Genomic DNA, 14,548 nt, shown 5'->3' with positions numbered 1-14,548 from the left:
GTGTCATTAGGTTTTACATGTATAGTATCTTGTCATCTGTAAATAATGAAGGTTTTACTTCTTCCTTACCAATTATACCTTTTCTATTTTTTTTGTTTGATTGCTATGTCTAAGATTTCCAGTACTATATTGAATAAAAGTGATGGGAGTGGACATCCTTGTCTTATTCCTGATTCTAGGGGAAAAGCTGTCAGTGTTTCCCCATTGAGTATGTTTGCTGTAGGTTTTCCAAACATACCTTTCTTGTGTTAAGGTATGTTCCTTCTAAACCTACTTTGTTAAGGGTTTTTAATCTGAATGGATGTTATACTTTATCAAATACTTTTTCTGCATCTATTGAAATGATCATATACTCTTCTCTTGTCTCTTGTTGATGTGATGAATCACGTTGATTGGTTTGCAAATATTGAACTACCTTTGCATCTTGGGAATAAATCCCACTTCGTTGTGGCAATTTTTAAAATGTTTTATTGGATTTGGTTTACTAATATTTTGTTGAGGATTTTTGCATCTATGTTCATCAGAGATATTGGCATGTATTTCTCTGTTTATTTATTTATTTATTGGTGATTTCTTTTTTTTTAAATTTTTTTTTCAATTTATTTATTTATGATAGTCACAGAGAGAGAGAGAGAGGCAGAGACACAGGCAGAGGGAGAAGCAGGCTCCATCCATGCACCGGGAGCCCGATGTGGGATTCGATCCCGGGTCTCCAGGATCGTGCCCTGGGCCAAAGGCAGGCGCCAAACCGCTGCGCCACCCAGGGATCCCTATTTGTGATTTCTTAATCTGATTTTGGTATCCAAGTAATGCTGGGCTCATGGAATGAATTTGTAAGTTTTATTTACCCTTCTATTTTTTTTGAATAGTTTGAGAATAGGTATTAACTCTTCTTTAAATGTTTGGTAGTATTTGCCTGTAAAGCTGTCTGTTCTGGACTTTTTTTGTTAGGAGTTTTTTGATTATTGATTCAATGTCATTGCTGGTAATTGGCCTGTTCAAATTTTCTATTTCTCCTTTTGGGAAGTTTTGCTAGGCTATATGTTCCTAGGAACTTATCTATTTCTTCTAGGTTGTTTAATTTGTTGGCCTTTAGTTTTTTCATAATATTCTCTTACAATTGTTGGTATTTCTGTGCTGTTGGCTATCGTTTCTCCTCTCTCATTTGTGATTTTTAGTTTTCTTTCTTTCTTTTCTTTCTTTCTTTATTATTTTATCTGTCTAGAGGTTTATCAATTTTGTTCATCTTTTCCAAGAACCAGTTCTTGATTTCATTGATCTGTTCTATTATCTTTTTAGTTTCTGTATCATTTATGTCTGTTCTAATCTTTATTTCCCTACTTTTGTTGGTTTTGTTTTTGTCCATAGTTCTTTTTCTAGCTCTGTGAGGTGTAAGGTTAGGTTGTTAATTGAGATTTTTCTTGTTTCTTGAGTAGGTTTGTGTGGCTATAAATTTCACTTTTTTTTTAAGATTTTATTTATTTATTCATGATAGACACACAGAGAGACAGAGACACAGACAGAGGAAGAAGCAGGCTCCCTGCTAGGAGCCTGATGTGGGACTTGATCTGAACCCCACAATCACGCTCTGAGCCAAAGGCAAACGCTCAACCACTGAGCCACCCAGGTGTCCCTAAATTTCACTCTTAGAACCACTTTTGCTACATCTCAAACATTTCAGACCTGTATATTTTAATTTTCATTTGTTTCCATGTAATTTTTTATTTAATTTCTTGGTTGACTTATTCATTGTTTAGTAGCATATTATTTAGCCTATATATTTGTGCTCTCTGTATTTTTTCTTATGGTGATTTCTAGTTTCATAATACTGTGGTCAGAAAAGTTGCATTGTGTGATTTCTATCTTTTTGAATTTGCTGAGGCTTGTTTTCTAATCTAATATCTATTCTGGAGAATGTTCCATGTGTACTTGAAAAGAATGTATATTCTGTTGTTTTAGGGTGGAATTTTTTGGATATATCTGCTAAATCCATCTCACCCAGTGTGTCATTCAAAGTCACTCTTTCCTTGTTGATTTTATCTTTGAATGATCTGTCCATTGATGTAAGTGTAGTGTTAAAGTCCCTACTATTATTGTATTACTATTGATTAGTTTCTTTATGTTTATTATTAACCTTTTTATATGTTTGGGTGCTTCCATGTTGGGTGCATATTTACAATTATTATATCTTAATGGATTATTCCCTTTATGAGTATATAGTGTCTTTGTCTCTTGTTACAATCTGTTTTAAAGTCTATTTTGTCTAATATAAGTATTGGTACTTATACCAATATACCATTATATTGGTATAATTTTTTTGACATGCATTTGCATGATTAATGTTTCTCCATCCTCTCAGTTTCAAAGTTCTGCTGTCTTTGGAGATGAAAGGAGTCTCCTGTAGATAATATATAGATGGGTCTTTTTAATCTATTTTGTTATCCTATATCTTTTGATTGGAGCATTTGGTCCATTCCCATTTAAGGTAGTTATTGATAGATTCATATTTATTGCTATTTTGTTGCTTTTTTAGTGGTTGTTTTTGTAGTTTTTCTCTCTGATCCTTTCTCAACTGGCTCTCTTTCATGGTTTGCTCATTTTCTTTAGTAATATACTTGGATTCCTTTCTCCCTATACTTTGCATATCTATTATTGATCTTCAGTTTGTTTTTATTATTAGGTTTGTATATAACGTCTTATGCAGATATGCTTATTTTAATACTCTTATTTGTGGTCTTTCCTCTCCACTCAGAGAGTCTCCTTGAACATTTCTTGTGGGACTGGTTTAGTGATCAAATTTTTCTACATCCTTACTGGTTTTTTTAAAATTTAGTTGTTCCATTAATTATTGAAAGAGGTGTGTTAAAGTAGCCAACTGTTATTTGGATTTGTTTCTCTATTTAATGTTTAGGAAGTATTTAGTCAGTATTTGTTCCATTTATTTTGCAGCTCTGTGTTGTGCATACATGTTTAAAGATTGTTGTGTCTTTTTTAATGAACTGATCCTTTTTATTATTATCAAATGTTTCTCCTTATCTCCAGTAATACCCTTTTTCTTTTTTTTTAAAGATTTTTATTTATTCATGAGAGACACACAGAGAGACAGGCAGAGACACAGGCAGAGAGAAGCAGGCTCCATGCAGGGAGCCTGATGTGGGACTCGATCCCGGGTCTCCAGGATCATGCCCTGGGCTGAAGGTGGCGCTAAACCACTGAGCCACCCAGGCTGCCCTAGTACTCCTTTTCTTGAAGTCTAGTATGTCTGATAGTAATAGCCACATCAGCTTTTTTATGATTATTGTTTGCCTGGTATTTATTTTTCTTGTCCTTTATCTTTCTACATTTAAAACATATCTCTTATAGACAGTACATATTAGATCTTATAGACAATACAGATATCTGGTCTGATTATCTCTGATTTCTAATTGGAATGTTAACTCCATTTATATTTGTGTAATTATTGATATGATTAGGTCTCAGCCTACACTGTCATTTCTTTTCCATTTATCCCATATGTTTTTTGTTCCTTATTCCTCCTTTTCTGCCTTCTTTTGGGTTAATAAAATATTTTTTAGCATTCCATATAATTTCTCTATTGGCATTTCAGCTATATCTCTGATTGATTGATTTTAAGGTTGCTCTAGAGTTTACAATATGCATCCTTAACTCATTCTAACTTACTAGAGTTAATATGGTGGTAGTTCATTTAAATCATAAGACCCTTATGACATTATGATTATATTACATGTTGTTCTTATCCTTTGTGTTTTATTGTCATTTATTTTCCATCTATATCATTATAAACTCTGAAGTACCATGTAGTAATTTTTGTATTAAGTCATCAGTCTTTAAAGAAATTAAGAGAAGAAACAAATAAGGGAGTCATTTATTTTCATTTCCAGGGCTCTTCATTTGTTTCTATAGATCTGAATTTCTAGTTTGTATCACTTTCCTTTTGCTAAAAGAAGTTCCTTCAATATTTCTTGGGGTGAAATTCTGCTAGTGATGGATTCTCTTGGTTTTTATTTACCTGAAATTTATTTTGTCTGTTTTTTGAAGTATATTTTCATAGAGTATAAAAATCTTGATTGAGAGTGTTTTTCTTTTAGCACTTTAAAGATGCTTATATGGTTCTTGTGATCTCCACTATTTCTGATAAGAAGTTAGTCATTAGTCACATTGTTATTTCCCTCATTGTAATCTGTCATTTTTCATAGACTGCTTTTGAGATATTTTTCTTTGGCCATTAGCAGTTTGACTATAATGTACATAGGGGTAATTTCCTGTAGATATTTCTTATTTGGAGTTCACCAAATGTCTTGGGTCTGTAAGTGCTGGTCTTTTTGTAACGAATCTGGGATATTTTTGGCCATTATTTTTTCAAAAACCTTTTCCTGTTTCCTTCTCTCCTTTCCTTCTGGGACTCTGTATACATGTATGTTAGACTACTTAATGTTGCCCCACAGGTCACTAGAACTTTGCTCCTTTTTGCATTTTTTTTCTTTTTACTTCACTTTAGTTAACTTCTACAGATCTCTCCTTATATTTACTAACTTAATTTCTGTTTTCTCTAATATACTGTTAATCTCATCAAGATTTTTCATTTCAGATACTATATTATCAGTTCTAGGATTCTATTGTTCTTTTTTGTAGAGTTTTCACTTGTCTGCTGATATTTCTGTGCTCACTAATTTTGATGATCATAATTGAACATATTTGTAATAGTTAATTTAAAATCCTTACCTGCTAATTCCAGTATCTGGGTCTTTTTGAAGTCTGTTTGCATTGACCACTTTTTTCTTTACTCTGGTCAGATTTTACTTTTCTTTGTATGCCTAGAAGAATTTGATTATGTACTAGATATTATGGATGATATGTACAAGATTTTTAGATTCTTTTATCTTTCTTTGAAATCTTTTGATGATGGTTGATTTCTTTGTTCTATAGGCAATTAAATAACTAGCTCATCACCTTAAACTTGTACAGGTTTGGTAACTTTTTAAAAGGGCAGGTTCATTTTAGTCTTACTTATTGTGGTATGTCAGTCCAAGGATATAGTATTTGCTTCTAAAGGATACCTGTCCTAAATGTCAGTGGAAAGGTGATTGATTACCTTTACCATGCCCCTTAAAATGATGTGACTCAAACCTTAAATTATTTCTCCTGTGGTGGCCAGCATCTGAAATTTATATTCAATTATTTTAGTCTTCTGTTTTTTTGCTTCTTGGTGAACTCTTTGGAATGTGTCTCATGCAACCACATTTAGTATCAGCAAAGAATTGAAGAAAGTTTTTATCCAGATTTGGAGGGGAAGCTGTCCTCTTTGTTTATTTGTTTTTTCTTTCTTGGATTTCCCCCCTCAATTTACAGCTATTCAGGTAGTCTGACACTCTGTCCTCTGACACCATTAACCAAAATCTATGGTTTTCTGCTTGAATCTAGTCATTCAATGCAGACCGTGGAGGGTCTTTAGAAAAAAAGTTGTTTATGTGTATTATACCAAGTGTGTTTTTTTTTCTTTCAAAAATAGAATCCCCTCCAGTGTCTCCTACTTTTTGCTTGTTTTCCTATGCATTCAAATAGTTGTTTTATGTAGTCTTGACTTATAGATAAATACAGACAGAGAAGTGACCAAGGATCAAGTCTTGGGGTACTCTGGAGTTTAGTATATTAGGCAGAAGAGGAAGAACTAGCAAAGGAGACTGAGAAAGAATGACAGTAAAGTAGGGTAGGAGCAATAGTCTGAGTGGATTAAGTCCAAGAGAGAATGGAAGAAGTCTCCTTGTTAATGTAGACAAGTTTCTAGGAGTTTTGGTCTAACAGGGAATAGTGTAATGGAAGAGGGAAGGAAGATGTAGCTCAAGTAAAGTTGTTTTTTAAGATTGGAGGAAATACAATGTGTTTATTTGGTGATATCAACAAGGAAAATAGAAATTAAAATAATGTAGGGAAAACAGTATGTCAGTGATGTCCTCATGAGGCAGATTGGGTTTTATTATGAAGGCCGAGTATTTTGGAACAGATTTAGGTGACATAGTGGATTTAGTTATGACAGGTTGCAAATGTTAAAAGATCACCCATTAGAGTGAAGAGAGTTATGAAATAATTATCTATTAAAATGGGAAAGGGAATTGACTAAGGTAATTATTAGATACACCAAAAAACAAAAGAAAACAAAACCAATTAATATAAAATGTCATGAATTTAAAGTGAGGTTTGTCAGCATGATTGTTTTCTGTTAGTCACATTCAGCTGCTAGGGGATGGGATAGAGTAGGTGGTGAGTTTAGATTTAAGAATTGCCAGGTAAGCTTGTAACACAGAAACATAAAGAAGAAATGGTGCCATTTATATATGCAATGAAGTGATTATAACTTTAGACCTTGGTATTTGCTGCTTATGGATAGGAAGTCAGGCCACAAAAGGATGAGACAATGTGGTGGAATCACATATTAGCAGTTACAGTAGGTCAAATAATTGTTAAAGTTGTGGGCACTTAGTGAGCTATAAAGATAGGAAGTGTTGGTTAGAGAGTGTAATGCTTAAAATTAACATTATGAACTTATATAATTATTAGTAATGTTAAAGAATATTCAAGTGATGTTAACCTCAAGATCATGTCACTTAGTGTTTCTTTTATGGGACTCTCCCAATTTAGCTCATCCATATTTGAATTTTTAATTTCAATTTCTTTTCATTTAAATTTTGCAGCTCCATCAATAATTCATTCAAGAATTGTGTTCTTTGCTTTTTAAGATGGCAATAATTGCAAAGTTGATTTTAATAATCATCTCAAATCTTGTTATTTTTAATACCTACATTGAAGAATTTGACCTATATCTTATAAGCTAAACTACGTAGGTGTTATTCTTTTTCCAGTTTTATGGAGGAGCGATCTCAAATTCAGAGAAATTAAATAATTTGTTCAGTGTTTTCACTCTAAATCCCGATGTTCTTTCCATTATATTGAGTGGGCTCTAATCTGATGAATTTGTTCTAAGATGTTAATGAGTCTAGTACTTAGGGAGTTTCCCTCTCTAGACAGAGGACCCTTGGAAATCCAATAATAGTCTAAAAGAGCTGTGCTGATAATGGGAATTTTAGACTGTATAGCAGAAACAGTAGAATAGGTGGAACTTTGAGAATTCTTGAATAATAAAGGTAGGCAGCTTCCTTTTCCTCTTACACTCAAAAGGATGTATAGTTCCTTTAACAAAGTCATGTAGAAGTAAGTAGAAGTCAGTATGAAAGCCAAAGTCAATTATTAATTTATAAGCATTTATTTTTAATTCCAAAGGGGACTTGAAAAGCCAATCAAGTATGACTAAAAGTGTCAGGACTCATAGAATTAATACTAAATGAGATAGAAAGTAAAACATTTTGGGAGTATTCTTTAACGCAGAGAAATATGCCCTATTTCTCTGACATTTTATGTAAAGTTGGCATGTTCAATAATCTCAGCTCATGCATTTTATACTATGGAGGATCCTAATCCACAAGTGGCCAGGCTAAGAGCATTTCCTTCATGTTGACTTGAATTATGATTGTAGAACAAGTTGATCAATTAACTCAAGCATATTTGTGTGGGAATAAAAGAGATTTGGTACATATTTCTTTAAATATGTTGCCCAGATGCATAAAGCTTATGAATAAGAAAAAGCTCTCTGTCTTTAAACCTGATTTTTATTGATCAATTGATTACTTTTACCATGTTCTCAGTTTTTTTTTAAGTAAGGATGAAATGTTAGATTAGTTGTTAATAATAAGAAAGTAGATAGATAATAGAAAATTCAGATAGAATTTAAAAAAGAATTTTTAATCTGATATTTATAAGTAAAAAATTGGCCAGAAAGAATTTTATTATATTTAAAATTCTCAAGAGCTATCGTTTCTTAAGTTCTTTTAAAATTCTTTGTAAATATGGCCTCAAATCAATTGGCTAGATTTTATAATAAAAGACTGAAATACAAAAACCAATAAATAAGATTTTTATTTAATAGGCATTGTGATATAAAAAAGAAAATTGACATGGTTTGTCATTACTTTTCAAAGCAATTTTAATCAAGTCATTTAACCCCTCTGGACCTCATTGCTTCTTTATCTATAAAATGTGTCTTGCTGGATAAACTCTAATATCCCTTATAATTTCTAACTATATTACCCTTTTTCTTTTTGGATAATGGATTGAGTTTGTAAATATTGAGATATCGCTAACGCTGTTTCTCAGGTCCCATAATTTTGTTATCAGTGGTCTAAAATTGTAGCCTTACTGATAGAAGTGGTGATAGCTATGTAAGGGAAGAGATCAACCTGGAAAATAACCTTTTCTTAAAAATCTCTTTTGACTCAAGAATATAGACCTTTTTGCCAGTGAATATTTATTTCTAATTTGTAAAATGGAAAGACTTGCTGGCGAACATGAAGGACTTTTCTTGTGGTTCTCCTTTCTTCAGTTTGAGTGGTATTTGAAAGCATCCTTGAATTTGTGAAAGAAAACATGACTATTGCTCATAGAATAAAAATAGCATTTAGAACTCTCTAGGAATGGAAATTATTACTAGTTGAGAATGGTAATGAAGTCATAATTGGAATTATAAAGACGCTCAATTGTGGCCTCTTAATTTTATGAGATGGGAAATAGAAAAACAGATACTTTGCCAGTATGCAAAATAAGAAAGATTAATATTGTGCAAAAAAAATTTGATTGAAATCTAATGTCATATTTCTCTTGAAATGTAAAATATAAGATTCCCAGAGCGTGAAAAGTATCTATTTTTATATCTATTTTGGCAATTAGAGGTATTTTTTGATTTATTTTTTTCTTTATTACAAAAGTAATACATGTACATTGCAAGATTTTGGAAAATATTTAAACTTGGAATGATATAAAAGTTTAAGAATTATAAGCAGATTTCTTTTACTAAAAGTAACTGGTTTTCCAGTGCTAAAAATAGGAATTATAACTGAATACATCATAAAAATGGATAGGTTAATGGAGCCTTTATATTGGTCCCTTAAGGAAAGACGTCTCAGTGGTAGCATAACTTTGTTAGATTTTAAAAATCATCTATGTCTGACATTTTAAAATAAGGCTAAAATATACGTTAAAAAAACAAATAATAAATGCCCATTTCAATATAAAATAATTTTATTGAATACCATATGATACATATGTATCAACTGATGATGCATTCAACTGAAGAAGTGTCATATACTGTATGTAATTTATGCTTCACCTAGTGTTTTATAATTGTTTTATCTAGGGCCCCAAAGGAGATCCAGGATTTTCCCCTGGTCAAGCTGTTCCTGGAGAAAAGGTAATTCGTTGCCCATGGAATAAAATTATGGTGATATATTTCAAACATTAAAAATTCATTTTTACCTTTTTAAAATATGTATTTTACTTGGTATCAGACAGAGAAGACAGAGAATTAGAGAAGGTATTAGAGAAGCTAGAGAACTTTTTTTTTTTAATTTTTTTTATTTATTTATGATAGGCACACAGTGAGAGAGAGAGAGAGAGAGGCAGAGACATAGGCAGAGGGAGAAGCAGGCTCCATGCACCGGGAGCCCGACGTGGGACTCGATCTCGGGTCTCCAGGATCGCGCCCTGGGCCAAAGGCAGGTGCTAAACCACTGCGCCACCCAGGGATCCCCGCTAGAGAACTTTAATGAAGGAAGAAATATTTGAAAAATAAATTCTATCATCAGCTTAACTTATCAATTAAAATTTTAACATTAATTTATTGGGTGTCTACTGTGGACTACCATTGTGCTACCTGCCAGGTAGGGATGGGGTGGGGGTGGGGGCACAAAAGATTAGAGCATGATGTGGCCCTAATCTCAAAAATTTTCTGTTAAAAGGCATACATACAATAATACATAAATTCCAATGTCATTTTGCACTTCTTTTAGATTAGTTCCACATACTTTATCTTTTTTAAGTCCCACAGTAACTGTGAGAGAAGTAGTCATCATTATCTTGTTTCCCAGTTAAGAAAACAGAATTCATAGAATTTAAATGACTCATGGATAGTAAGTGGCTGGGTTAATGATATATTTGACTTTTAGCCTAGTATGCATTTCATTTTATCATAATACTGTCAAACATACACATTCAGGTAAAAAGAAACTGACATTTTAAAGTAAAGCTAGCAGCAAAATCTTTGTTGGGAGGAAGATACCGTTTTCTAGTTAGGATGAATACAAATGGAGTCTTTAGGAACACATCTGGGAAGCTCTATTTAGACGAATACTTAACGAATGTGATACAATTATAGGATGTTTTTGTTTGTATGGTATACATTCACTAACTTTTAAAATACCTGAATAATTTTGGTGGTTCCTGGATTGAAATCTCATTCTTTAACTGGCTTATAGGAACTCCTGTAAACTTAAAACAAATGAACAAAAAACCCACACTGTATTATTGAACTTTGCAGGTATTATACCAACAAGTAAATCCTCAAAAAATTTTTAATCTTGAATTTTGAGAATTTTATTCCTATGATGGAACTGAGTTCACTGAATATAAATAATTTAGAAAGAGAATGGAAATTTATTATTAGATACATATTTTCATTGGTCCCTTAGTTATTGCAAGGAAAAATATCCTGCAATCTGAGAAACAAAATGCCATCTTTTAAAATATCTAAATATAGGATATTTGACTTCTTACTTAAAATTTAGAAGTTAGAGGTCGATTCTGTTTTGGTGACTGCTTTAAATAACCCCCCACCCCCCAAATTAAGCATTTACATTTATATCAAATGCTTGGTTTTATCTTTACTTGTGGCTTCCTTGTACAAAATACAGGGTGGTTCAGTATGTGTACAGTATCTGTATAAAATATAGGATGGCTCAGCATTGGAATTGAGGCTTGGAAGTATGTCAGTCTTTTTTCATTTTTTGAGTTACTCATATACTAATTGTGGTTAATGCTGTATAGGAGTAATGTAGTAAGACACAGGATTTAATAATATGTTGCCGTTGAGTTTTAAGTGAAATACAACTTTTAAAATTGAGAGATGTATTTCTAAAATGGTAAAATTTAAAAACATTTCTTACATACTATATTTATATTAAATTGGATTCAAGTACACTGAGGAGGCAGGATCCTTTATACACATACATTGTGGATACAAATAAAATATGAACATTATATTGATGAGTAGAGGGGATTGGAGAACAATTGTGTTTATTTTTAATCACTTAGCGATTTTGACAATAAATATATGGTCAGTGATGAAACAAAAGAAGTGCAGGAGCTAGTCCTTCAGCATGGAACATCCACTAAAGAACACCTCTCATAGAGTATATTTAAGTGTTTAAGCCCTTTTGGGATCTCAGTGGCACACAAAGGTAGCTTTTATTATTTATTTATTTTTTAAAAATTTTTATTTATTTATGATAGTCACACACACAGAGAGAGAGGCAGAGACATAGGCAGAAGGAGAAGCAGGCTCCATGCACTGGGAGCCTGATGTGGGATTTGATTCTGGGTCTCCAGGATCCCGCCCTGGGCCAAAGGCAGGCGCTAAACCGCTGCGCCACCCAGGGATCCCCCAAAGGTAGCTTTTAAATAGTGCTTTTCCTTTTTACTTTCCTATAGTACAAGTGAAATATTATCTCATTTTTCAGGTGGAGGAACTTGGAAGGGAAACCAAGTGACCCACCCAGCAGCCTCCAGTAGCCTGTTTCCTAGTGCAGCTTTCTTTTCCCTCTATCAGAATCATAAATGTAAAAAAAAATTATCTGTATAAACTGGTCAACCCATCACAAATTGAAGCTATATTATTAAGATGTCAAGAAGTATTAAAATGAAATTAGTACAGATGGAAAGGTATTCAACTGATAATCATCAGAAACAATCTTTCCTATTCTGATTGTTTAATTTGATGACATATTAAAGTACCCAGTGCACTAAATATTAAACACAACACAGTCACTTAGGAGTTTATTTAGGATTATTACCTAAGTACCCTTTTTTTGTTTCACAACGTTGTTTCTTGATGCACAATATATTTGTTGCAACAGAAAGAGGGAGAGGAAGGGAAGTAAAGAAAAACTGCTTGGAGCAAAGTGGAGCCTCAAGATTATCTTCCCCTTCCTTGTTGATGTTTTCTCCTTGTCAATTCACACAGCCTCTTCTGTGTCTCTCACTGTCATTTCTATCAGCCACTCTCTCCCCTTACACGAGTATACCTTCTCTCTCCTACCCCTAAATGGGCTCACAGGCTGTCATCAAAGCTTGTGGGGGCGAGAGGGGGGCGAGGTCAGGAGGAAAGATGGCCCTAACAGGTGAAATCCCATCTGCAGGCTACAAACACACTTCCTCCCAAAACATTTTCTCAGCGTTTACTCCCCAGTGGTACAGTGGCCAGTACCAGTGCAGCCCTGAAGCAGAGCTGTCCCCTTTCTCTGGTGTGCCACATGAACCCAGCTCTGCTCCCCACAGCCCTGTCTCCTGAGGTTCCTCATGGGAGCCTGTGGGAGTCCTGCCAGGAAGCAGCCCAAGCTCTCCCCAGCTGCTGCACAAAGTACTTGTAGAAATTTTCAGTAAACTTTAGATTTTTAAAACACAGCGAACCTTGGAACATCAGGAATTCAAGGGGTAAAGACATTCCTAGAGAAAAGAACGTCCATAAAAAAAGGAGCAAGGGCATGGAGGTAGGGAAGTACAGTGCGATTCAGCATGGGAAGGCAGAAATGCCAGGAGCCTCAGAAAAAGTCTCAAAAGGACTCAGAAATGAGGTGGAACTGGGAACAGATTTCAAAGATCAGATATAAATGCGGTAAGATTTTGATGTCCAAGGTGAAATCCTGCAGCAAGGGAATTCTAATTTTCACTTCCCTTGCATAACATTAAACTTCTGTTTCTTTTGTTCTTAGGGCAATCAAGGCCTTTCTGGATTAATGGGGCCCCCTGGTATGCAAGGTGATAAGGTAAGAGGTAGTTTTATTTTCACATAATTGGATGTCATCTGTGTCTGGAAGCTCTTGAACTCTTAAAATCTCATTTTGAAGTTGTGCCCAAAGTCAGTGTTTTAAAATCCTTTTCTTAGCGAAAGGAATTAGGATGCTGTCCTAATCCAGGAAAGTGGTGCCCACAATAGGCAGTGCCTTATGAAAAATAAATCCCTTCAGTTAATGATGGGAACAAAATTTATGTGGAGAAAGAAGGCAAAGTCACTGATAAGAGTGTTTTTCTCTTCCTCCTTCTCCTTTTAAAAAAATATTAGGGCTGTAACCTACTTCTGAAACTCTAAAGTCACTTTTTAATTTTTATTTGTAAAGTGAAATATATCTGGTTGTAGATAATACTTTTGGCTTTTTTTTTAAGATTCTTATTTTCTTAGGAAGTAATAATCTCTGCCATGATATATATGAATATGAGGCCTGAAGAGTAGGATAGAAGTGAGAATTGGGGATAACTGGTAAAAAACAGTGGTGGTAAGTATATGACTAGGCTTTTTCTGAGGTAAAAAGAAATATTAACATACCTGCTAGAATTATTTTTATATAAAATATATTGTGTAGTTTCCTGCTTCTCTTCCATCGATTCTGTTTTTTCCCCCTAAACACTGAGTTGTTGACTTTCTACAGGGAAAAGGAGGATACAAAATGTCTTTCAAAGTATTAAGGGCCCCAAATTGTTGAAGGGTAGTATTTGACCTGATGTGATTGTCTAAATACATAGAGGAATGAACTGTGTTGATGTCTTAGTGTGTCATATTCCTTTCCTCTTGGGAGATTGGAAATGGTACTTAGGCTTTGGTTACTTGGTTCAAATCCCATCTGCCATTTTCTAGGTCCCAGTGACTTTGGGTAGGATGCTTAACCTCTCTACCTTCCAGTTGCCTCATTTGTAAAATGTGAAGCTAATACTACCCACTTCATAGGGAGTTTTGGGGAAGAAAAAATGAGAGAATCCATGGAATGGAATACAGTGTCAGACAAATAACAAGCCCTAATAGCAGTTAGCCATCAGCTCTTTATCTGGTTTTGGAAACATGAACTTGTTTGCTTTTCTTCATAACTCTTGCTAAAGGGCTGAATTTTAAAATGATGAAAAAATTTTATTTTCATGGAGTGTTTTTTTCTCCATGAATATACTACCATTATTATTTTTTTATACTACCATTATTTTTATGTCCTTCAGACTAATCTTCATCCTAGAGAGTGCTTATAATCTTATCACTTCTTGAGGTTGTTAGTTTCTTCCATGGAGATAGGAAACTGCAGAGTGATCATTTCTAACAGAATTGGTCTTGATTACCAGTCATAAATCTGTTTGGTTAATGCTACTTAGTATACCTCTGACCACTACGTATATCTCTGAAGAACTATACTGAGAAATAGCATCAAACAGAGACAATCTCATGGAAATTATCTTAATTATTTTGTTTGATATTACATATATACAGTTATTTTATCCTAAAGAATGATACTACATATGACAGAAAAACTAATCATTACTTTCTGAGGTTAAATGATGCCTGTGGCTCATGAAATTAGCAATCCAGGAAAGGGAATTTAGTAGTTTGAAC

The 14,548-nt window shown here is 33.7% G+C and overlaps 1 protein-coding gene across 1 annotated transcript in view; it reads left to right on the top strand.

The window, feature by feature from the left end:
* Positions 1-14,548, top strand: part of COL24A1 (collagen type XXIV alpha 1 chain) — a 384,669-nt gene that overhangs the window by 45,673 nt on the left and 324,448 nt on the right. The window contains exons 7-8 of the mRNA XM_055339781.1: positions 9,263-9,316; positions 12,891-12,944. Of these exons, the coding sequence (XP_055195756.1) occupies positions 9,263-9,316; positions 12,891-12,944 (108 nt within the window). The remainder of the gene's footprint in view (positions 1-9,262; positions 9,317-12,890; positions 12,945-14,548) is intronic.

Source organism: Nyctereutes procyonoides, unplaced genomic scaffold, assembly GCF_905146905.1.
Source record: "Nyctereutes procyonoides isolate TBG_1078 unplaced genomic scaffold, NYPRO_anot_genome, whole genome shotgun sequence".
NCBI lineage: Eukaryota > Metazoa > Chordata > Mammalia > Carnivora > Canidae > Nyctereutes > Nyctereutes procyonoides.
This window is presented reverse-complemented; position numbering and strand designations above follow the sequence as displayed.